Source organism: Camelina sativa, chromosome 11 (genome assembly GCF_030686135.1).
Source record: "Camelina sativa cultivar CO46 ecotype springtype chromosome 11, ASM3068613v1".
NCBI lineage: Eukaryota > Viridiplantae > Streptophyta > Magnoliopsida > Brassicales > Brassicaceae > Camelina > Camelina sativa.
Genome location: NC_141890.1, coordinates 1948605 through 1973574, shown reverse-complemented (window position 1 = coordinate 1973574; position 24970 = coordinate 1948605). Strand labels below are relative to the sequence as shown.

The 24970-nt window shown below is 35.8% G+C and overlaps 3 protein-coding genes and 1 pseudogene across 6 annotated transcripts; 1 reads left to right on the top strand and 3 right to left on the bottom strand.

Moving 5' to 3' along the window:
* Positions 1-387: 387 nt before the first annotated feature.
* On the bottom strand, positions 388-1641 carry LOC147933539 (uncharacterized; annotated as a pseudogene).
* Positions 1642-3978: 2337 nt separating this feature from the next.
* On the bottom strand, positions 3979-6041 carry LOC104721121 (uncharacterized). Its single transcript, XM_010439037.3, has 7 exons — positions 5735-6041; positions 5557-5661; positions 5324-5462; positions 5017-5187; positions 4686-4926; positions 4503-4594; positions 3979-4418 (listed from the first exon to the last, which is right to left on the bottom strand). The coding sequence occupies exons 1-7, from the start codon at positions 5829-5831 to the stop codon at positions 4133-4135; spliced, it is 1131 nt and encodes a 376-aa protein (XP_010437339.1). The 5' UTR covers positions 5832-6041; the 3' UTR covers positions 3979-4132.
* A 9485-nt stretch (positions 6042-15526) lies between these two features.
* On the top strand, positions 15527-17131 carry LOC104721120 (transcription factor BEE 2). 4 transcript variants are annotated; one of them, XM_010439035.3, is made up of 5 exons: positions 15527-15985; positions 16075-16254; positions 16345-16551; positions 16630-16770; positions 16856-17131. In XM_010439035.3, exons 1-5 carry the CDS (start codon positions 15695-15697, stop codon positions 16949-16951), a joined length of 915 nt encoding a protein of 304 aa, XP_010437337.1. In that variant the 5' UTR covers positions 15527-15694; the 3' UTR covers positions 16952-17131. The 4 variants fall into 4 exon arrangements, with proteins under 4 accessions (XP_010437337.1, XP_010437338.1, XP_010437336.1 ...); XM_010439036.3 differs by having other exon boundaries at positions 15575-15985; positions 16636-16770; positions 16856-17063; XM_010439034.2 differs by having other exon boundaries at positions 15576-15985; positions 16060-16254; positions 16636-16770; positions 16856-17063.
* A 76-nt stretch (positions 17132-17207) lies between these two features.
* Positions 17208-20738, bottom strand: LOC104721119 (U-box domain-containing protein 5). The gene is made up of 5 exons (XM_010439032.2): positions 20199-20738; positions 20024-20095; positions 19702-19887; positions 19475-19582; positions 17208-19390 (listed from the first exon to the last, which is right to left on the bottom strand). Exons 2-5 carry the CDS (start codon positions 20063-20065, stop codon positions 17462-17464), a joined length of 2265 nt encoding a protein of 754 aa, XP_010437334.2. The 5' UTR covers positions 20066-20095; positions 20199-20738; the 3' UTR covers positions 17208-17461.
* Between the last annotated feature and the right edge of the window lie 4232 nt (positions 20739-24970).

Here is a 24970-nt window from a genome sequence, read left to right as displayed (position 1 = left end):
GGCTGTAAAGACTTTGACTTGAAAATTTTAGCTGCAGAAAATTTGGATGTTGATGTTTTGACTGTAGAAACTTTTAAAGCTGTAAACTGTTAAAATCTGATTGTTTACCAACAACTTTTAAAGATGTAGATGTTATTTTTATTATTATTATAAGTATTAATAATAAATATATATTATGTCAGAAATTAATTTAATAAGATTTTAATGACAAAATAAATTTTATTAATGATAAATTAAAAAATTTTAAAAATATAAATCAATCAAATATGAAATTTTGTTTGAAAACTAATTAAAAACAAACAACTATAAGAATAAGAAATAATTGAAGTTGTAGACATCAATTTATTAACTTATTAAATTTTAAATAATGCAACAACAAAAAGAAAACTAATGACGACTAGCCCACATAGCATTAGCAATCTCATCACAGACACCTTCCATGTATTGTTTCGAACTAACGTCTTGCTCCATCACATTTGGAAGTTCTTCCTCATTTGGGGCATGTACGCATTCTGATTGAAAATCAGGATCTTCAATATGTGTATTGCGAATAAAATTATGGAGGGCCATAGTCGCCACGACAATTTTTCTCATCATTGTGATCTTATATCTCGCTTCATCTCTCACGACTCACCATTTTCGTTTCCATACTCCAAATGTTCTCTCAATAACAGATCGAAGTGATGAATGACGGCGATTGAACATTTCTTTATAACTTCTCTCTGGTTGGTTTCTAAAACTAGATAGGTGATATCGTTCTCCTCTATATGGACAAAGAAATCCACGACGTAATGCATATCCTGAATCTCCGAGGTAATATTTACCATCAGGTGGGTGTGAAAAATCATGATCACCTTCCATAGCAAGCGAGAGAACTTTGGCATCATGTGCAGATCCGGGAATACCAACATAAATATATGTAAACATCATGTCTATGTTACATATTGCGAGGATGTTCATAGTTGTATCGTCGTGCCTATTCCAGTATTTTTGTTTCTGTTGTACAGAAACCATGACAGGTACATGTGTTCCATCAATTGCACCGATAAATCCTTTAAAATGTGGCCAATAACGTCGATCAGCTTGCAATTTTGGATGAGCTTGCGTAAGAGCTGTAAGATTTGGTGCAAACATATCAGTGGCCATCAACACAACTACATCAAGAACTTCATGAAATTTTCTGGAGATCGTGTCAGCTGAATGCCTGAATGTACGCATCGCATTCCTTTGTGTTATGTTATGTCCACACATGTGTAGAAACATATCCACACTCTCTTTGGCAGACATGTTAGAGATGTCGCACAAACCATATTTTTCTTCGAGAACGCTGCATAATTTGCTAAAAACCTCCAGTCACATCCTTAACATATTTTGGCATTGTTGTGGATGACCATTGATCATATCATGAAGAAAATTACTTCCTCGGACTCCATCTGAACATAAAGGCCTCACGACTCTAATATCTGGATCATCTTCAAGCAATAAATCATCACCTTCTTCATCTTCAAGTATTTCCCATAATAATAATTTCTATATTAAAAAGAGGAAGAAACTTAGTAATCGGATTAAAATACAAATCAATAGATTTTAAAATTGTGTCTTTGACATTACCTTACGTGAAGATGATGATGATGATGCCATAACTATGAAATATTTTACGATACTGGTTGTTATTTAAAAATGAAATAGAGATACATAGTGATTTATAGGGTGAACATACATAACTACAGTATTTATCACTTTTCAAGTGATTGTTTTCCTTAGAATTAGCTCATAGATTGGCTAAAATTTAGTTGGTTTGTTGACAACTGACCGATCTACATGTGCTAAGTTTTTTTGAGTCAACTCCATTTAAATATGAATCGTCTAGCCATATATTTATTTAATACATTAAAAAATACAAAAATTATTAAGTAAAGAAAGCTAAAAACTTATTTTAATAGTAAAGAACGCTAAAATCTTATTAAAAAAAAAACTCCATGAAATAGAACTAATAAGAGTTAGACGTTGATCGTTGCAGATAATTGAGCACATGTTCATCGTTTGGTAATCCTAGAACCATTTGCCGAGCTGCCTCATTATTTTCAACTAGGGTAATCACATCCCAATAGAAAGATGAGTTGTATTCGATATTAGATATCTAGTGTATACGACGTACAACTCTCTCTCTCTGTCAGAACACATGACTTTCCCTGCAATTTTAATAGTCTCCGAACGTCTGTCATATGCCATCGAAATTTCAGTTTTTTCAGTGCTTCCTAAACCTTTATGTTTGCGTCTCACAGCGGTTTGATGCACTTTCTCTCTTTCGGCAGAGTTTTCGTTGTGTGGAGGTACATGAAAATTTTCTTCCTGGTCACCACCCATGTCAGGTTCATCTACTTCGGTCTGTGTGTCTGTCCTGTAATCTTGCACTGGCACATACCCATCGGGACCATTTCCAACTACCCACCCGTCATCCGTTCCAATAATCATGTCTCTGAATATTCTTTCCAGCATATCAAGGTCTTTGAGCCCCTTTTTTTGTATATGACCAACTGCTACACCATATTCGTGTAAATGACATACACCATCATTATATATTTTGTTATAACGTATATAATCTTTGATTAAAGATTATTAAATAAAATTTACCTTTTTTCGGTCTTCCCACCATTCTTTATCCATCTTGATTTCTCCCGTAGATTCGTTGACATGAATTCCTGTTTTTTTGCGTAACTTTTGGTATGTACTATACCAGAATTTCAGACTGATATAGTGATTCTGAAATTTTTTCCAAGATAACTTATATCTTGTTGCCTGCAAAAATTTAGAAATTACTTCTTCTTTTCCTTCTTTTGTTAACAGTTGTTCTTTCCAATTTTCTTCCTCTTGTTGTGTGATGAACAATTCAAGAAAAGTATGGGTATTATTATCAGACCATGTGATTTGTTTCTATAAATGTTTAACAAAAAAAAATGTATTAGCAAAACATGACATATAAATTTAGCAATAATGTTTTATAAGAAAAAAAAAATTGTTACCTTACGAGCTGATGCCATTCTATAGAAACAAAAAAGTTCTAAATTAATTCAATGCTCCACGTGCAATGAATATCTACTGAAACGTAAAAAGAAAAACATATGTGGAGATTATAGTACCTGTTGGATTTGCAAGTTCTAAGAAAACACATATTTGTCACTCTATTTATAATGGTTTACGTAATCTTCCAAAAATAGAATGTAACTATTTCTTTTAAATATCATGATTAAAAACAAACTAGTCAATATAAAATTCCGCTAATAATACACTTCAACAATAAATTAAAAGATAGTAATAATACCGATAGTCAATATAAAATTTCGCTAACAATATTAATATTCTGATTTTTCTTTTGTTTTTGGTGATTGATTATTCTAGCAAATATCAATAGTGTCTTTTAATTGTTTTGAATGTTTTTTTTTCTATTGAGTAGTTATATGAGCAGTCAAAAATCTATTAACCACTAATCAATGCATTGTTTGAATATTATTTTCTTATTAACGATGTATTTCATAAACTCTTTTATAGTATTATTAGTGATGATGATAAAAAAAATGAGAATAATTAATTTATAAAAATAAAATATATAAAATATTTATATATACTTTTGGATAGCTTTTAAATATAAAAGGGTGAAAAAAAAATGCTTTAAAAATTATTTAATTTTAAAACCTGAGTTTTGATGCTAAAAAAAAAAGAGAAAACAAAGAAGAGAAAAAAAAAAGTGACTTTTAAAACTTTAAAAAAAATAAAAGCCAAAAAAGTCTGATCGGCAAAAAATTGACTGTCAAAGCTTTAAACATTTTTAAAGTTTTAAAAGTTGGTCACCAGTAAGGGCCTAAGACTGTTTGGGTATTGGTACCCACTACCCACTACGTTAAACTTTTGTAATGTAGTCTTTTATTCTCTTGAGGGGTTTTAACCAAAACCTGCTTCAGATACCCAACTCAATGATACTATCCCACAAGAGTTGCATTCATATTCATTCATTAGCAAAACTTGATCAAGTCTCTGCTCTAAATCTCAGATTATACAAGTCCAGAAGCAGCAAATTGTAAAAAGAGCAACAATGTATATACAACTATATACTTCCTTCACAAATAGTCTTCATTTATATTTCCAAGGCTTTAGGAGAAGATGGCTTAGAAGCTACATTAATGGACAACCAATCCAACAAAGCCTTGTTTACAGCTTCCGGGACTTCGTCATGAGGACAATGCCCTGCTTGTAAGTGCACGAGCGATGAGTTGGAGTAATATGCTTTGATTTTCTCGGCTTTAGTAGGACCGACCCACGGGTCAAGATCTCCCCAAACCAACAGCAGCGGACAAGTCATCTGACTTAGAACACTATCTAGAGTGTATTTACTCTGGTTCGTTAAGAACCTTGTCATCAATCTGTAAGATAGTAGTAACAAACAAATGGTAGTTAGGTCTCTTTATGTATCAAAACAGAGAAGCTCTTTATTGGTGTTTTCGTACCTGTAGTATACTTCTCCAGCATTTGGATCTGTTGCAGGTTTTGAAATGGATTCGACGAGGTAGTCATCGACATTAGTAGAGTCTATGTACACCTGCATTTTTGCAATAAACAAAATTGAGTACAAAGTAGTAACAAACTTTGAGAAGAAGAAATCTGAAAAAAAAAGTCAAATAAGACATTACACTCTTTAAGACAGATTCAATCCGAGATGGCTGCTTGGCTTGCCAAAACAAGAACCCGAGAACCACGCGTTGGAATATTTCTTTAAATGGCTTAACTATAAACTTGGTTATCACGGATTCATCAACTTCCTCTCGTTTTCTACTCTCAGATGCAAATTGTCCCGCAGAGTTTAGAAGTGCAACTCCTGTGACCTGCTCAGGTAATCCTACCGCAACTGTCAAGGCTGTGAATCCCCCAAGGCTATGGAAAAAAAGTCAGAAAACTTGTTATTCAGATTTCCTTATGGATTTGACAAAAAGAGCTTCATAAAAGCACATTCATTCATGTTACCTGTTTCCGACAACAACAGCTGGCTCTTTCACAATCTCTTTCATGAAATCAATAACTTGATCTGTCCAAACCATGGCATCATAGTCTATGAGAGCTTTGTCACTCCATCCGAAACCGAGTAAGTCCAAGGCATACACCTTGTATTTCTTAGCCAATTCAGGAATGTTATACCTATAAAAATCAATGATCCATATGCTATAAAAACCAAGCTGTCTTAAAACGTATAAACTGATAAGAGAGATGATCCTAAATCAAGAGAGAAAGAGTGACAATATAGAGCTTGGGAGGTGAAACTAAGGAAGGGTACCTCCAATGAAAGACAGAAGCACCAAATCCATGAATAAGAACAAGAGGTAAGCCTTCTCCTTGAACCACATAATGAATCTTGTGACCTCTCCATTCCCAAAAGTTATACCCTTCTGGCTTAAAAGCCAACCTCTCACTACCTAAAGAGAATCATCCAACTTCGTTCAAACAAAAAGATAAGATTTTTTAAAACTAAAAGAGAAGAAAAAGTCCAAAGCTAGGATCTTTTTTTACCTGGAAGAGACTGAGAAGCAGAAGAAGTACCCATGACTGAAACTCCAGAAGCAACAATCCCTCCTCTAATTGCAAATTCCCTTCTGCTGATTTCACATTTGTTCCCTTTATTGCAAAAGATTGTCAATAAATATAACTCAGGCTTAATCTATAGGAGAATTTGGATTTGAATCCTTACTGGGTCGACAAATTTGAGCAGGAAAGATTGATCTTTTAGATGTTGAGCTGAACAACTCTGTCCTAACAGACGGTGTTACAGCACATGCAGCAGACATCGATTGATTGGTTCACAGAGAACAAACCTCGTAGTCGTATAATCTCCAAGGACAAGACAAGAGAGAACCAGATATTTCAGAATTGAGAGAGCTAAGAAGACACGTTAGGACTTAGGAGCACGGCACCGAGCGTGTATGTGAACTTGCGGAAGAGTTGTGGCGATGCCTAAGCCAGACAAGTCGAACCCGCTTCACGAACCAGAGTGTTTCGTAAAATTGAGAACCCGCTTAGCGAACCAGAGTGTTTTCGTAAATTGCGATTTTTTTTTTGGTTTAACAATAACACCGGTAATCTCAAATTATTTGAACCGGCCGGTTCAGTCGATTACTTTTGAAATGTTCTGTTTCGGCTCCTAGACAAACGTGGTGCCGTTAGGCGTTAGTGTTAGACTTGGTGAGCACATAAAACGACATGCGCTTTAATCTGAATTCTGAAGTATAAGTCGGCAAACACTTTCAAAAGTGTCAAGTCTTAGGGTATAGAGACACACAACACACTAATTTATACTTGGAACGCGCCAAACCAATGCTTTTCTTTTCAATCTTATTAACAAAATTTATCTCTTACAATGATACAATTTTGTCTCGGCCCTTACTCAACCTATTCTACCCAATAGGATTGATCCCGATTAAGAATGAATCTGAAACTCTCTCTTTTCTATCTAACACAACACCCTGTGTAGATCTAAGAGAAGAAAACTAACCCTCTCTCTTTTTATCTATAAGAGAAGAAAACCAACCCTCTCTTTTTTCTATCTAAACTCTCACCAGTGTAGATCTAAGAGAAAGAAAAACATTTCTCTGCGCACTTAATCACCTCCCTGATTAACGTCACAGAGAACTGGGAACACACCTTTTAAGCCTTATTTTTCTGGCTTCGAAGTTTACAACTGTATCAATATTCTAGAGTGCTCAAATTGGCTCGTGGCCTACTCCTAAAATATATATACACGACTTGAGAAATCCTAGAAGACGAATCTCCAAGTATCAATGGATAAGGAAACTGTTTGCTCTCAAGCTTATCTTTTCCTTATTTGTTGTAGAGAATATTCTACATATCTCCAAGGATAAGGAAACTGTTTACTGCTCAAGCTTATCCTTTCCTTATTTGTAGTGGAGAATATTCTTCATATCTCCAAGAGCACTCTCGTCTCTATCTTCAATGCCAAAGCATCAACTTTCCTCGACACATCATCACATCCACTCATGTCTTGCCACGTCAGCTCACACATTCATGTCAGCAACTCGGACGTCTGTGATCTAATGCACCTTCCTGATTGACACACTGCTCTGTTCGGTGCAACGACTTGTTCTTCACAGCGAGTTGTTCCAGAATCTGCATTTATAATCTCCCCCTTTTTGACTGAGTTTGGTACTCAAGCATCTCTCTGGTTCAACCTGAAAAGACACTCCAACAAACACAAGCCAAAAACAGAACAAGCAACAACTAGACAAACCAACAGTCATTATCTAGCAAAATCAATCAACAGCTTGTTCAAATAGAACTATGATTAAGAACCTAACAATCAGAAACCCCAGTGCAGCGGAAACCATGTTCTTAATAGCTCTCTAATCAGACTTAATCAATTGGCATATTTTCAAACATTAAGAACCTAAAATCAACCAATTAATCAATGAAGTCTCCCCCATAAACAATGATTCTCCCCCTAAACCAAGTAGCTAAAAGAATTTTCCCCCATAAGCACAGAACTCCTTATCATTAGGCGTTGATTAGAATTATATCAAAAACCAGAACCAGAATCATTCTCCCCCAGCTTGAGTGATCAACTAAGTCAAAAACAGACATATGTATCACAACAGTATACTGAGTTATGGGAATCACTTGCCTGCTAACAGTGGTGTTTCATATCCTTAAGCACTTTGATGATCAGACTCGTCGCATATTGAAAACAGCTTCATGTTTGTAAGCATTTTGACTCTCCTTGCAACCACAACTGGATGTTGGGCAATAGGACGCTGATAGTCGAGAATTCGAACAGCAAGTAGCTCTTTGATCGAATCACAATGTGAATGTGACCATACACAAGCTTTGATGGAAAAAAAAAACAGCCCCTTGTGTATCATGTTCTACACTTTCAAATTTTTGCTTCACTGTAGATAACTTTCATTCTTGCATCTAAACCAGTTTCTTTGAATGATTCGACACAGAGTCTTGTTGTCCTTACCTAATCAGATGAGCTAAGCAGATATCACTTCTCTAATTCGTCATCTGTAGGGAACTCAAACATATGATCATCTGTTAACTCAACTATCATCAGTCTCACATGTCTAATACCAGCCTAGACATTTACTCCACCACAACCAAACAGAGAGTTGATGTACATGTGAGACTTCAAATCCACAGTTCTTTGAAAACAACATTCATTGTCTTGATCAAAACCCCTAGGCACTTAACAGATTAGTCCAAGAATCTCATACACCTTTGCTGAAGCAAACACATTCCTGAGAAACTCAACAGTTGCATGCAACATCATTAAGAGCAAACACAATCGTCCGTTTGTTAACACAACATTGTCCAAACATGCATGTATGATGATGACAAGAGCATCACATCTCTGTTATCCCTGTAGACACCTGAACCAAGGATCTCATAACAATATGCTGCCCTATCTTATTATCAGGAATGAACTGGTCTCATGTCATCCTTCTGTAGGCTTCAAGAAACTGAAGCATCCACACACTTCTGCATAATCTTCTTTAACCGTAAGATGACATCTTCTCTAGATTCACTTGTAGAAGACAAAACAGACCCTTGCTTTGGAGATAGTGACCCGTGGTGAAACTTGTTGAGCATTTTACCATCAATACAGACTACAGTACATACGCCAAACAGTTGGTATACCATAGATACTTGCTTTGTAGCACAGTCCAACTTCCGGTAACAGTACCTTGCGTCAAATACTTGGATCAAAGATGAACCCAAATGAATACCCACTTGTTGTACAGACATGATAGTCACATAACACCTTACAAGCACAATATTCTGTCTAGGAACTCTCATCAGCCTCTGGAAGAGGTAGGTTTATTCCTTTGCATCATAGAACCGACATTATACTCATTTATCGATTGAGACCCAATATCAGTCATTCAATTCGCCTTCAGACACATGAAAACTAAGCAGCCATCCTATAAAGCACTTTCACAACCCACATAATTAGATGAACACACAGCTCTCTGATCCTACTTCCATGATCAATCCATCACTCAAGATATCAGACCCTTGATCCATTGCTCCTCTCTGGAGTTTACCTCTTAGAGAGTCATGATCAGTCCTATGAGCTGAAACAAATAAGCTTAAACCTGAAACACTTAACACACAAATCAGTGCACACTTGTTGAAAACATACAAACAATTATCATCAACAATATTTACAATCAGCCTCGTGTTTCAGCAATCAATCATTTGAATTTAACTACAAAACATTGATTTTACAACATATTTTTTCTTTTCAGCCTTTTATATACAACCTCAGTCATCCAAACATAGTTAAACACAGGAAGTGAAGGAACCAGAAAAGCAATAGACCATCAAAAACACTTTTATATTAATTTTTACTTCTTAAAGTAAGAGGCTTTTATACCTTGAGATCTGTTTTGTGATGTGTGCCAACCACTTGTTCAGGACTTCACCAGAAACTACCACAACCTATTGTGAATCTTCAAATAACAGCTCTATGATCAGTGGCTAGTCTTTCGCTCTGGCATGCCTTTGATTCTCATGGTTCACCATCAACGTGCAGTAGGCAGCTGGAATTTCCTTTGGCTACACTTTTTTTTGCATGATACACTACCTTAGAGCTTAGATCCAACAAACATGAATGATCTTCACAGTTTGATGATATGAACGATCTTTTGCTAAATCTCTTGATTTCTATCAGCGATATCACTTGACTTCTCAACCGCGAATATTTGTGCATTCCCTTGTTATTATTCTTCAGGGCTCTGTTGGAGACATACCAGCCACTTTACAAACAACTGGTACTTCTTTCATAATCGAATACATAATAATGCCACTCCTCAGCTCTTTGACCTCCTCCTTCACGACAACGTTTTACGAGATCCCCAATATGTATTGGCATGACAGGCAGCTGTTTTCCACTGACTCTTTGTTTGGACAGAGTGTTGATCTTTTATACATTCTAGGAATTTCATGGCTTGTTATGATGCATGTCCCTGTATCTGATCAAAACAACTCACAGAACATATTAGATCTCATAAACACCAATGACTTTTCTCAGAATCATGTGTTGATCCAAGTCCAATGGTTTTGTAAACAAATCAACAATTTGCAAATCAGTGCTCTAATGTTCTATTACTATCAGTTTCTCCACAACTACTCTATGAATAAACTAATATTCAGGGTCATGTAATTCAATTTTAGTATATGAAACATGATCTACAACAATATTAGCAACCAAACAATTATCACACAAAATTGAAGCATAGTCTAAGAATGTACCGTACGTTATTCTCAATTGTTTGATCCTCATCAGGTGATTGAAACAGGGTCCCAAGGCATTAACCTCAGATTTACCAATTGAACAAGGAACCTTAACAAGCTCCTGAGCGTAGTAGAAGATCAGCTTTGTTCCTAGAAAGCAATAGCCACCAGATCCTTCACGGTGATTCAGAGAGCGATATCTCTTCAAGTTTCTGCTATTTCCTTTGTCAATATCAGCCTTATGATGCATGTGCCTTTGAAATACTTGACAATCATTTCAGCAGCTTGCATGTGTGATACTAAAACACTCACAACTTGCAAGTACATAACCTATGTCTGGTTTGCTGGTACAACACATCTTCAGACAACTGATCATCCCACCGTACCAGTTACCGTTTACACAATCTCTTGAATCATCTTCTAAGATAGAACATTTCCAACTCTCATAGGTGTGGCTTCATCTTCACTCCTTGGTTACTCACATGCACTGATCAACCTTTGGCATACTCGCATTGGTATATGAATATCTCAAAACCTTACAGTTGCTAGTAAACAGTCTTCTGAAGAAGTCATTCCTAGCAATCCCACTAACATCCATCTGATACAACATGAAGTTATGCACAAAGGCAATCCCTATCATGTTTCTGATTACCTCGTGTTGAAGTGAAGGTGTTGCATCTAGCAAACTCTCCTTAGAGCTTTGTACGATCACTCATGCCTTGTTTTCCACAACTTGTCCACATTTGTCTCTTATGTTCTGCAACGACGTCTATAGACATAGTAACCACCTCTATAGCTTCGCCTGCCTGAGATATATCACATTGTTGCAGTTTGAATCCATTTGCAAAGCTCTGCCTTGCCACGCCATTAACTGCATCCGAACAACTCTGGATAGTAGCAGCAGACACAACAACTCTGCCCTCCTGAATCCTTCCAGCAGCTTCTTGATGGATGTGATTCTCACAGTTTCATGACTGCTGCAGCTTACACTTAACAACAACTAGTTAATGCACTCCTTCTGAGATCATGTCTCTAGGCATCATAGAACACTTCTGATTGAGCTCTTTTGCTTGTGAATTAGGCGACTTCCATATATAATAGCTATAATCAGAACGCTGACCTTCGACTCGAATATTATGGCACTCATTAACCGCCTGACATCCTTTCTCGGTGAAGGTAACATCTAAACCCTCATCACACAACCGATTGCTGCTAATCAGATTGGTTTTTAGACCATTAACAAGGTAGACAAATTCCAGAGTGGGCTGATCTTTACAACGAGATACACCTTTGCCTCTGATTTTACCTTCAGCTTCATCTCCAAAAGTGACCATGTCAACTAAGCCTTCTTCAAAGTTTTGTATCCTTCTTTATTCACAGTCATGTGCCTTGAACAACCACTATCAGAACAAGTGCTTCAACACAACAGTCTGTTCATCATCAACAGTGTGCGCAACACAATAGTTCATGTCACGCTTTTTGATGTTTGCTCGCTTGTATCTTCGAACATCTTTGTGACACTCCTTCAGATGCGTGAGTGGTATAGTACAATCCAAACACTTGAAACAGGCAGCTTTGTGGAGGCTCTGACTAGCATAGTAACAGCAACATGTTCTTTTGATGAGATCTTCGACACTCCACAATCTTGCCCCAACTTCTAACACAATTAACATATCATTCTTCTTAAAGAAGACTTGATTGCCTCTTCTTCCAACCTTGTGGAATTTCTTCTGGCGTATGAGTTGACTTATGCGATTCTTAAATTTGTAGCAATCAACCTTAATATGATCAATCACACCATAATACCAAAATGACGCAGTTTCCCTCTTAGCAAGTTCACAACAGTCATCTGTTTAGTCTTCTGCAGGTTGAACTCAGACACTCGTTTGACAGCATCACCTTTGTTTTGCAGCACAATTGTTTCATGACCTATGTATGCAGTCTTCTGACCAGATACAGACCCGTTCACTACACTCATGTCACCACTTGAGTTTCCTCCATTGTTGCTCATATCACAGTTTGAAATCATAGTACCTTTGTGAGTGATCAGCCGCTTGTCCAGATCCTTTCCTCCTTTACTCTGCCTCTTGTTATTCTTTAGCTGATCCTCAAGACGTTGTCTCAACAAAGACGAAATGACTTTCTCCTCAGACAACAATTTCTCAAGCGTGAAGACTCTTCAAGGCAACTCTTCCTTCTCAGACATCATATCATAATTCTCCTTCTTCTGCAGAATCAGATCCTTAGATAGAGCGATGACTTGTTTCTCAACAGATAAGCAAGCCACTTCATCATTAGACTTCAAAACAGACTTCTGATTATTATCATCTTCTTTGGGAAAATCAATATCACTCCATGTCAGAAAAGATTTTGTATGATCACAGCCTTGATGGTTGTAACACTTCAACACGATTCTTCTTTTAAGTGTAGAACATCCTGATTTGAAGTGTCCAAAACCTTGATATTCAGAACTCTGAGATTCTTTTTCTCCATCAGATTCAGATGATGAAGATTGATGCTGGCGTTGTACACCCTTCAGCCTTCTGAACTGCTTCTTGATCAATACTTCCTTATTACCTTGAACATTCGTCTGAGTTTCTACAGTCTTCAGAGTGAATGATTCCTCAGTCTTCTGATCGTTCTTTCTCATCTGCAGTTCATCTGTCTCTTATCCTTGTGTACCTTCTTCAGCACTACAACTTCCTGACAAGGGGAGCTTAGTTGACTGTTGAAATGACAGGATGGTGATACATCAGATTTTTCCTTCTTCACCCTTCTGGTTTCCTCAAAGAAGGCTTCCAAACGATCCCAAGCTTCTTTCGCCGACATACACTCTTGCACCATCGCGAACAGATCTATCGGCAAGCAGCTGAAAATAGTAGATAACGCTTCAGCGTTCTGTTTTCCCTTTAACTTCTCCTCAGCCGTCCACAACTTACAAGGCTTTATTACAATTTCTCCTCTCATGTTCGTAAGTGTTGGAAGTGACATCCATCTTCAACAGCGAACCAGGCTTCCATATCGCGACTCTGAATCATCTGTCTGATTTGTGCTTTCCAATCATCATAATGCTCAGCGTCAAGCATCAGCGGATTGTTCTCATCAATGAACTGTTGTGGATTCTCCATACCTCATCTCAAGATCTCACATGTTGAAAAGATTAAAAATTCTTTTATCAAGCATCCGCTCTGATACCAAATGTTAGGGTATAGAGACACACAACACACTGATTAACATTTGGAGCGCGCCAACCCAACGCTTTTCTCTTCAATCTTATTAACAAAATTTATCTCTTACAATGATACAATTTTGTCTCGGCCCTTACTCAACCTATTCTACCCAATAGGATTGATCCCGACTAAGAATGAATCTGAAACTCTCTCTTTTCTATCTAACACAAAACCCTGTGTAGATTTAAGAGAAGAAAACCAACCCTCTCTCTTTTCTATCTAAACTCTCACCAGTGTAGATCTAAGAGAAAGAAAAATAATTCTCTGCGCACTTAATCACCTCCCTGATTAATGTCACAGAGAACTGGGAACACACCTTCGAAGCCTTATTTTTCTGGCTTCGAAGTTTACAACTGTATCAATATTCTAGAATGCTCAAATTGGCTCGTGGCCTACTCCTAGAATATATATACACGACTTGAGAAATCCTAGAAGGCGAATCTCCAAGTATCAATGGATAAGGAAACTGTTTGCTCTCAAGCTTATCTTTTCCTTATTTGTTGTAGAGAATATTCTACATATCTTCAAGGATAAGGAAATTGCTTGCTGCCCAAGCTTATCCTTTCCTTATTTGTAGTGGAGAATATTCCTCATATCTCCAAGAGCACTCTCGTCTCTATCTTCAATGCCAAAACATCAACTTTACCCGACACATCATCACATCCACTCATGTCTTGCCACGTCAGCTCACACATTCATGTCAGCAACTCGGACGTCTGTGATCTAATGCACCTTCCTGATTGGCACACCGCTCTGTTCGGTACAACGACTTGTTCTTCACAGCGAGTTGTTCCAGAATCTGCATTTACATCAAACTTGATGGGATATAAGATCTAAGAAACTTTGTAAAACATTTTATAGACTTGACGTTATATCACAACTGCAGTTTCAACTTTTTTATATACCTAAATTTGTTAAAATCACCTAAAAGTTTGTGTGGAAGATTGATAGGTGTGTTAATGTCTTCAAATTGAAGAATCTCCCAATAATCTACTTATCTACAGAATGAAGAATGTTCCAAAATATGTATGCATTAAATATATCAAAAGAAAACAAAGTAAAGGGACCAAACACTTAGATCAAAAGCAATGGTGTCGCCTACCTTCCTATCACTTATCTTCAAACCCATTTTCTTCTTTAGGTCTCTTATTTATTTTTGTCCCAAACTCCCAATCACATGATTTTTTAATTATTTCTTTAGTTTTCTGTTAAATAAACTATGAGATGATCTATCTCTAATTAAGATATATCTTGTTTTTGGTTAACGATCTCTTTAAGATATGAAATATAATAAAAAAATATTGGTATAATTTGTAGATTCATAGATGGTAGTTTTTATACGTCACAAGGTCAAAGATCACGGTATAGATTCACAACAAGACATGAGAATGATATCACTCACCCGAACCGCTCATGATTCAAACAATTGTTTCTATTCATTTGTAAGTTAAGATTCATAATTCACATTCCCCACTCTTTCCACCTTTAAGCTTAAGAAACAATCTTTCTTCTAAGTACGATCCTTATAAAGAAAATTTGGATAATTGGTACAATTAGAAGTTAGTCTTAACCAAAAACTCAATGGCTTGATTCTAAAGAAAAATATGTTAATCATTGTATAATTTTACGTATTAGTTAATCATTTATTTATAAACGGATTTTTTTTTTTTTTTTTTGGTTCAACCTTAGATACTGAAATACATACCTTCGAACCTTAAGTATATATATACTAAGTCTGATTAGTGGTTAGTTTGGTAATTTTTAGTGCCAAATAAAAGATCTCTCAAAAACTTGAAAGGGCAAAAAGAAAAAAGAAAAAACAGAGAAAAGACACAAAAACGACTAACTTAAGAGACTCCTCATCTCATGTTCATAAAGACATGACCACATGGTAGGTTATGTCATTTAGACCCCACAACTTCTCATCTCACCTTCTTTGTCCCCAACCTCCTCCACTTTTATCAATTTTGTCCCTCTCTCACTAGATTTCGAATCTCATGTGTGTGGGTCAATGTTGCTTTCTATTTAAAGCTAAGAATAATTATATCAATTGGATTACTTTTTCTTCCACACACATATAACTTAAACTCTCTATCTCTCTTTTTGCTTTAACCCTCATAAGGAAAAGATAAGAAGAGCTTTTAAGTTAGTTTTCTTTTTACCTTCTCTCCATGGACTTGTCTGTACTTGATAGGCTTAAATGGCTACAACAGCAACAATTGGTTTCACCTGAGTTTCTTCAGATAATTGGCTCAGATGGGAGAGAAGAGCTCAAGAGAGTTGAGAGTTATTTGGGAAACAACAATGATGAGTTGCAGAGTTTCAGACATTTTCCAGAATTCGGACCAGATTATGATACTATTGATGGCTGCATTTCCAGGACAAGCAGCTTCCATATGGAACCAGTGAAGAACAATGAAGATAACAGAGCCATTGCCTTGCAGAACAAGAGAAAACCAGAGGTTTGTAGGTCGAGAAAGTATTGAATTTTTGGGGTTTTAGATTTCGTTTGATACATTGATTTTGATCGTTTCAGCTTTTGGTTTTTAAGGGTAAGGCAGAGAAGAGAGAGAAGAAGAAGATCAAAGCAGAGGTTGAAACAGAGTCAAGCATGAAAGGAAAATCAAACATGAGCAACACAGAGACATCTTCAGAGATTCAGAAACCAGATTACATCCATGTGAGAGCTAGACGAGGTGAAGCCACAGACAGACATAGCTTAGCGGAAAGGGTAACTAACAAACTTGTTATTACAGAGATTTCAGAGAAATTACTTTCTAGGGTTTTATCAGAGTGATTTATTGTGGTGGGATCTTGGCAGGCAAGGAGAGAAAAGATAAGCAAGAAGATGAAATGTCTTCAAGATATTGTTCCAGGATGCAACAAAGTTACTGGAAAAGCCGGTATGCTTGATGAGATCATCAACTATGTCCAATCTCTACAACAGCAAGTCGAGTTCCTGTCGATGAAACTCTCTGTCATTAACCCAGAACTTGAGTCTCATATCGATGAATTATCCGCAAAACAGGTGAATTAACGTCAGCTTCATCGTAAGAATTAACCTAGCTTTCCGCATTTACTGACTTGTTTTAGGTTAAAAATCTAGTTTCAGGCTTACTTCACAGGACTTCCAGAAGCTGTTTCGAAGCAGTCAATGATGGCGGATTTTAGATCTTTTCCTTTACATCAGCAAGGATCTCTGGATTACGCAGTCATAAACGCAAACCAAACCACATCTCTCGGCGCTGTAATAATCTTTTTCCTTTTCATTATTTTCAAATTCTTGTTACTTGTCCGTGAAGTAGCTTTTTTTTCCTTGTTCTTTTCTGCAGAAAGATCAGACATCTTCAAGCTGGGAAACTAACTCACAATGTCTTTACAGCAGCTTCAGAACCGATTCCGTTTCCAATTTCTTCAGCCTCAAGTAAAAAGTTAGGGAAAGAGTTTTTTTATTTATTGTCTTATCCTTTTTATCTACGTTATCTGAAATTTGAACCAGAAAGACAAAGGAACCCAATCCAAAAAGATCTTTCAATACTATCTTCATACTATAGAGATAAATATTCCAGGGGATATGTATAAGTGGAAAATTCTTGTGGCCGTAACAATTCCTTGTTGTACATTGTAGATTATATAAAATTTATCAAATGGAACAAAAAAAAAAAGGAAAATTCCAGCTGAACATTTTTTATATATGTATGCTTAACATTTTATTGTTGGACAAAAATGCCAAAAAAATGCAAGCTATTTTCCTCACAACTATATCCTTTTCACAAATTATACAACTATACTTGTATTAATGGAGGCATTTTTGGCCTGGTATCAACATATACAAACCTAGCTAAGCCAACAAGCAGAGAACCAAAAGAAATTAATGAAATTTCTCAAAAAAAAAATTAAGTTAAAACGAGCCTAATTAAACTTGTGCCTTGTTGTAACTATGCTTTCTTCTTCTTGAGACTGGAGAAATTGAATCCAAAAAAACTAGATTTCTTTGGAAGACCAGATCTCTTTGGAGCTGGTATTGTTGTTATGATAGGTTCCTGACGAGTAACTGAAGTAACAACCTGTGAACTAGTTGAAGCAGTTGTTACTTCTTCTGGTCTGGATGATTCTTCTTCTTCTTCTCTGTCGGAATCTACTTCTTCAAGAGCTCTAAGCAATTCCGATGCTCCCACCTTAGCTTCATCGGTTCCATTGTTGGATATCAAGAGAAGAGATGAGTAAATATCAGTTGCTTGTCTCACTACAAGATCACAATACTCGATCTTCTGCACACAGAGCTGGAGGAGGATGGAGATTGCATTCTCTTGCTCCTCTGGAACATTTGACTCGAGTAGATCAGCTATGGAAGCTAAACAATCCGGAGTTTCGGTGATACAAACCCGACCTTTCTCAGTGTTGCAGAGGTTTCTCAGAATAATGATCGAGTGTTTGCAGAACATGTTTCGTTGCAAGAAAGATGTGAGCTTCTGGATGAAATCGAGAGATACCATTTCCAGACATATCTCACTGCTTGATGAAAGGTTCTTGAGTGTGATCATAGCTTGTTCTTGGAGATGTTCTGCTTGAGACTCTGCGATCTTCAAGAGGGAAGAGAGAGAGCCTGATGAAGTTATCTTGGAGAGACCCTGCTGGTGGCTGGAGACAACCTCAAGTATGTTCAGAGCTTCTTCAGCTACTACCTCCGACTCGAGAAAGACTGAAAACATTTTGAAAACCTCTTCTTCTAAAGCTTCTATAGCCTTCCTGTTTCCATTGAGAAATGCCAACAACAAATCCAATCCACCCTTTATAATCTCTCCCGCAGTGCCATATCTTTCGAGAGCATTCTTCAGATATGTGATAAGTGGCTCAAGAAATTTACTCGGTGACATTGACCGAAAAGCGCGGGTACTGTGCTCAAAACGACTTTTCACATCTTCAATGACCTTGATCTGTGCATCCCATGGAAGGTTAGTGAGTCCACATAAGGGATCTATCTCAATCTCGGTGTGACTAGAAGAATCTGTGACACTCTCCCCTGAAGCAGAAGAATCTATCCGCTGCATTGGCGTAAAGTAACCACCTTTTAACATCTTAGAGTAGGATGGCGAATCAATGGAACAGATCGAGTTTAAATCCGCAATCGAAAGGCCGCCAAGATCAGGGATATTGCAAAGAGAACTTCCGAAACTAGCAATGGAAACAGAGAAGTCGATATTGTGAGAAGCCTTTGTGTCCTTCATCGCTGGATCTTGGACATCAAGACCGTGCCTCGCGCACCATTTTGATATCTGATTCTTGATCGCTAAGTTAGGCTCCAATGTGAAATCATCCAGTCTCCTTTTTGATACAGGACAAGAAACATTGCCTTCATCGAACCATTTCTGAATCCGCATCCTCTCAAAGGTGTGGCCTGAGGAAATGATGACAGGATCATACATCACGGTAAGAGAAAGAGGGCATTTGAATTGCTCGGGAAATGTTGTAGCACTGTGTTCCTCAGAATACTCGGGTTCCGCAGCATTAGCATGTAGAGAATCATTGATGAACTGATGGTGTGAGAAAGAGTTCTCTTCACAAATGTTTCTTTCATGCTTTTTCAGGAGATAGAGAAGAAACTTGAGAATCTGTCTCTTATCCACTTCACCCTCTTTTAATTTCGCCAAAAGCGACTTCAAGGATCTTCTCTCTATCGCAATGGCTTCAGGTGTTGAAAGTTGGAGTTGTATTGCTGCAAAACAGAAACCGTTGTTGCTGTCAACGGAAGAAACAGAAGAAGTTGTGCTACGTTGCATCAATTCTCTAATAGCTTTCCCAGCTTCTTCTTCAGATGATTCTAGAGTCAACACAGTTGATTTAAGATCTTGGACTATCTGAGCTATCTGCAAGTGAAACAACCCCCATCAGTGATTTTGTAATTTTTCTAGATGAAAAGACGAGAGAAGAAACATAGTTTTGGTACAAACCTTGATAGACAAAACAGTCGGTACCATACTTTGAATGTCGTTTAAGCATTGCTCCAATGATTTTTTTGCGCTAGAACCTCTAGCGAGTATAGCATCTCCTGTTACTGCCTGAAGATTGAAGCATAGAACTAAAACACATTAGACCATATAGAGATGAAACAAGGGATTAGTGACCCATAATCAACTAATAAAAATGTGTTAAAAAGTTGAGATTTTGTAAAACATACCATGTAGAGTTTACTGGATTCTCTGCAATATTGAAGAAGGAGCCTAGCTTTAGCCAAAGCTTTGTGGAGTAAACAAAGAGTCTGTATGCCAGAGGAGCAACCAGGTCGAGCATCTTCTATAAGAGGAACGATTCTCATGATTCTATCAACTACGTTTTTCAGTTCTATGCACATGGAAGAGTGTATCTGAAACAGAGTAACAACACAAACAAGTCATTACAATTGAAACAGAGCAACAAAAACAAGTCATTACAATAACAAACCTTGAAAGACATAAAAACTCAATCATCACAAGAGATATATTTGATCAAACAACACAAACCTTATAAGAGTGATGCATCCGGTCAGTGTAATCAATCGCCATCTAATCAGGACGTTTCTAAATTCTTTAAGTCTGATAAAACACACACACACAAAAAAAAGAGGTTCTTTTAAGAACATCTCTCAAGCTAGCATTAGTAACAAGGGAAGATATAAATGGGATAAAATTGACTTACCTTATTATGTCAAGAGACTCCAAAGCAACTCAATTGAAGAATTGCTTGCTTGCACTAGAACCACACTACCACAGCGTATATATATATATATATTTGCAGAGCTCTCAAGAACAAAATCAGAGTGTTTCTCTAGCAAATCCACCGTAAGTCAGAAAGAGAAACAAGAACCGATGATAAAAAAAAGCGATAATTTCTTCAGGTAAAACCTTGAGCATAACTCTTCCTCTCTCTTCTAAAAATCCAAACACAAACCCTAAATCCTCTGTTTTTTTTAAAGGAAGAAAAAAGGCACAAACTTTTTCAACTGGGTCAAGAAAAAGGATCAGTCTTTCAAGGTGTGTTCGTGCAAAGATCGGTTGAAAAAGAAGAAAAGAATAATGGTTGGTAAAAAAATAAAAAAAAAAAAAAAAAAAAAAAGAGAGAGAAGAGAGATTTATGAAGAAGAAGAAGAAGGAGAAGAAGAAGAAGAAAAAGGACTGTGAGTGTTTTAAAAAGTGACAGCCTTTTAGAGATGACAATCGATTTTAAACCGTTGAGCCTAAGAGCATCTTTACTCGAGTAACCCCCTAATCGTTCCTCAAAAAATAAAAATAAATTAACTTTTTTACAAATTATTATTATTTATTTATCTTTTAAATCTGCTCCACTAAACAGATGACACCTGTTTTGTTTGTTGAGAGTATCGGTTCTCAGATTACTCTGCCAAGGAACGTTTCTCTCTTTTATCCTCTTCTCTCTCTTCTTTTTATTATTTTTTAATAAGAGTATCGATAAAAGAACTGCCAGTAATGATGGTCTAAGGACGGTAATTGGGCCGTCACGGTGTCTACATCACCGCGTTTCTTTTTATTAAATTTTTTAATTAAAACATTCATAAATAAGTAAAGTAAATAATAAGAGTGCCGTGTCGAAGCGCAGACTAAATTGAAGGGACGAGGTCTGAGTGCTTGTTATGGTCTTAGGTCAATTCCACATGCAAACAATTTTTGATGCTTATAGTAATTTATTTCTATTTGACATGCTTTTTTTCTTTTCTTTTTTTTCTTTAAGTCTTTTTTTATTCTTTTTTTTAACGAGGAAATATATATATTTTTGAATAAATTCCTTCCTTCTCTTGCTTTTCTAATCGTATTAATTTTAAAACTAATGATTTTCACCATTCTTTCTAATAAAGATTGATGATGATGATAGTGATGTAACTAAGATTGTTTTTTTTCTAGATAATTAAGAGTTGGTTTCGATCTTTTCCAGTCAAAAAAGTTTGACTACTGTTTTGGTTAAGTTAATAGTGTGGTTTTATCTTCTTCGTTAAATAATAATGATTTCAATTATACACATCGTAGAGTGCGGGTTGATTCTTATTATGGAAACATGAGATAGTGATTTCAATTATACGTATGTAGTAGAGTTGGGATTCATTCTAATTTATCGAAAGTTGAACTATATCATTGATTTTTCGTAGTCAAAACAATGATTATAATGTAATATAGCCAAAACGAGAAGTTTGACTTTTTTTTTTTTAAGTTCGTCTTCGGGGGTTTTGTATTGATCCATTGCATAAGATAGTTATCCTAGCTAGTTTCTGTGTATTATTACTCTATATATATAGAGAGTCTTAAGAAAGCTTTATTAGACACAAGCACAAAAACACCGAACACAATTCAAACTCACAACATGTACATTTTTATGTTTTGGCTTATTGGATTGCATCATATATTTTTTTCACATTTTGCATCATGGTCAAGAAATTAAAGAAAAAACACATTATCACCAACATTGGGTCCCTGGGTGGATCAAGACAAAAAAAATACTACATTATCACCAGAAAAATCATCCAAAATTACCCAGAATCTTTAATAGTTACCAAGACAGACTTATTTCAGTTCATTTTTTTTTGGGTCATAGCAAGTTAGGAAAAAAAATAACGAGGATAGATAGTAAAAAAAAAAGAAAAACTACAAATATAGCAATATATTTCCATAGAAAAAAAAACAGCAATATATTTTCCACAAACCGAATATACTGGGTAATGTCAATCCCAAATAGAAACAAATCAACAATGCAACATGTTGCTTGGCGTTTACTACTGCGAAACAGTTTTGGTGTTTTTTTTTTGGGCCAACAATTACACTTATTAAAAAGTTTGAATTCAACCCAAAATATCGGGAAAATCTATAATCCAACAATTAATTATAAGTGTGTTTAATCACTCTTATGTCACATCACATGCCATTAGAAAGAGGGATATAGTACTTTCTTGTGACCACATCCTTCGCAAAAAACGCAAACTATCAACATTTCTGAAGGACCTGTTCGTCGCCATCTGTTGACTAGTCCAACTTTAGAGTATCTTTTCTAAAAGAAGGCAAGTAATGGTAATATTGTAAGAAATATTCAAGCATGGAAAGTTCAAAAGAGCGTTATCTGGCTTTATCTAGATCAAAATTAGAGAATTGTTCTATGTATTTGACGATAGATCATGAGTGATCCACACTTGGTGTAAAATATTATCAGTAGTTGGTACTTGGTAGTAGTTATCTTGGGTTCAAAATATAATGATTTTATATTTCTACGCTTCTTTTTCTTTAAGCATATAGCCATATACTAGTCTATAGTTGTTATCTACATAAAATAAAATAAAAAGAGATTGATAAAGGTGTGTCGTAATAGAGACACAACATCGATATCCCGACGCGTAGGCAAGGACTCCTCGTCATTGGCCAAATCAAAATAAGAGTTTAGGGTTTAATTAGGGGACATAAAATCCCCATTGGCCAAATCAAAATAAAAAGTTTGACTGTGATATACTCAGCTAAAATATACATAAGGCATATACGTTTGGGTTTTCCAAATATAAATTTAATTAACCCACACTAATGATAATATAGTAGAGAAGAGTTTTTTTTTCTGTTTATAAATTCCATCTAGTAACACAGAATTAGGGTATATGTATATCTAGTTAGGTAATTTTTTTTTTTTTGGTAAGGGATCGGGGGATTAATGTCTCCCAGCATTTATTAAAATTACAACACAATAGAACGTGGGAACAAAGATCTCAGTTCATCTTCTCAAAAAACCTGATCTAATTCAGGGGGACCGTATCTAAAGAATGAAAACCTAAAGGTAACAAAAAAGCATGGTTAGCCAATCCATCAGCTAGACGATTAGCCTCTCTGTAAATATAAATGACACGGACTGACCAGTCATTTTCCAAGAAGCCATGACACATACGCACCAGGAAAGACAGATAATTTTTTCTTTAGTAAATATATTTAAGTTTTTTGGCAACATTATGATGTCCCCAATTATATATAACATGATCAGCCCCACCCACTCATTGACAAGTGAAAACTACTCTGAGTCTCATAACAAAAACAAAGTTTTATTAAATTGCAAGTGACTTGAGATAATACACTAGCATAATTTTTGATGTTTCTTGTTGACCCACATGATTATCAAATCAAGATTAATTAAATTTTCAAGATTTGGTATGGCACGCGTTAGAACTTAGAATTGGTAGTAGACATAAAATTCAACAGACGATGTATAGGGTAGATGAATGAAAGTACATCTTACGCTAACCCTGTTAAATACTTAGATGCAAGAGCATTTTCTACAACAAAAATATATTAAGCAGTTTCATTTTTTTTACGAAGAAAGGCGTGAAGGAAAAATATTGTTTAAATATGATTCGATCATTCGGGCTCTTATTTTTAGTTTATTTTAATATTATATTATAAGATATTAAATAATATATTATAAGTTATTATTTGAATACTTAAAATAACTACATTTTAAAATAATCAAGCTTGCCATACATTAAATAGTTATAACGTGGTGTTAATGACAACTGGTCATGGCAGAGCTATTAGGCCCATGAAAAGATAATGATAATGGACCTAAAGCCCACTTACGGTATAAATTAATGGACAGTTAGAGGCCGTAGAGATATATCATTATCAACTTCCATCATCGATGATGTCTGTATGATATATTTTTTACAATCTTAGTTTTTTTTTTTTTTTTTTTTGCGTGCTCTTAGTTTTTTTACATAAAATAAACAGTCGACAGAAGAATTTATGATATTGTTAACTCAAAGATGAGAAAGTTTTAGCCATCGCCGAAAAATTGGATTGAGCTCAAGATTTTTGATAAGTCTTCGATGTAATAAACCACACATTCATTCCAAGATGAGAGATGAGATACTTCTTCGAAATTTATGTTATAGGTCTTTTCTAATCTTAACATATGGTAGTACTTTTTTGTGTTATCTTATTCGGATCTACTTAGAGATATTTTTCTCATTTAATTTCTTGTAAGGCACATATTCATTTGCGTCACTCATCCCACACGAAAATTGAATTAACATGGATAATGATCAAAGGAATTATATCGTTCAACAAATTTAAGAAGTTTGATTATTACAATTTACCGCAGTCATACTATCCTACTTTTAAACTTCAGTCAAATATAATAACGTTAGAATAATTGGTACATACATACATGCATGTCCGTAACAAACAGAAATTTGTACACGTATTTCGTTTTTTTTTTGGTGAATTCAAACTGATTGGCGGCTTTTACTTTTACTTACAATATTGCAGCCAAAATAGTCGTCTCCGGACAATTCCGTGCTGTGGCAGGAGGCAAAATAAATGAATTTTCTTTTTAGAACATTTTCTCCCAAAAAATGTGTATGATGACATCAAAATATGTGGATTCGGGTTCGGGAACATAAAACATGGTAATTAAATAATGAGTTAATTGAATTA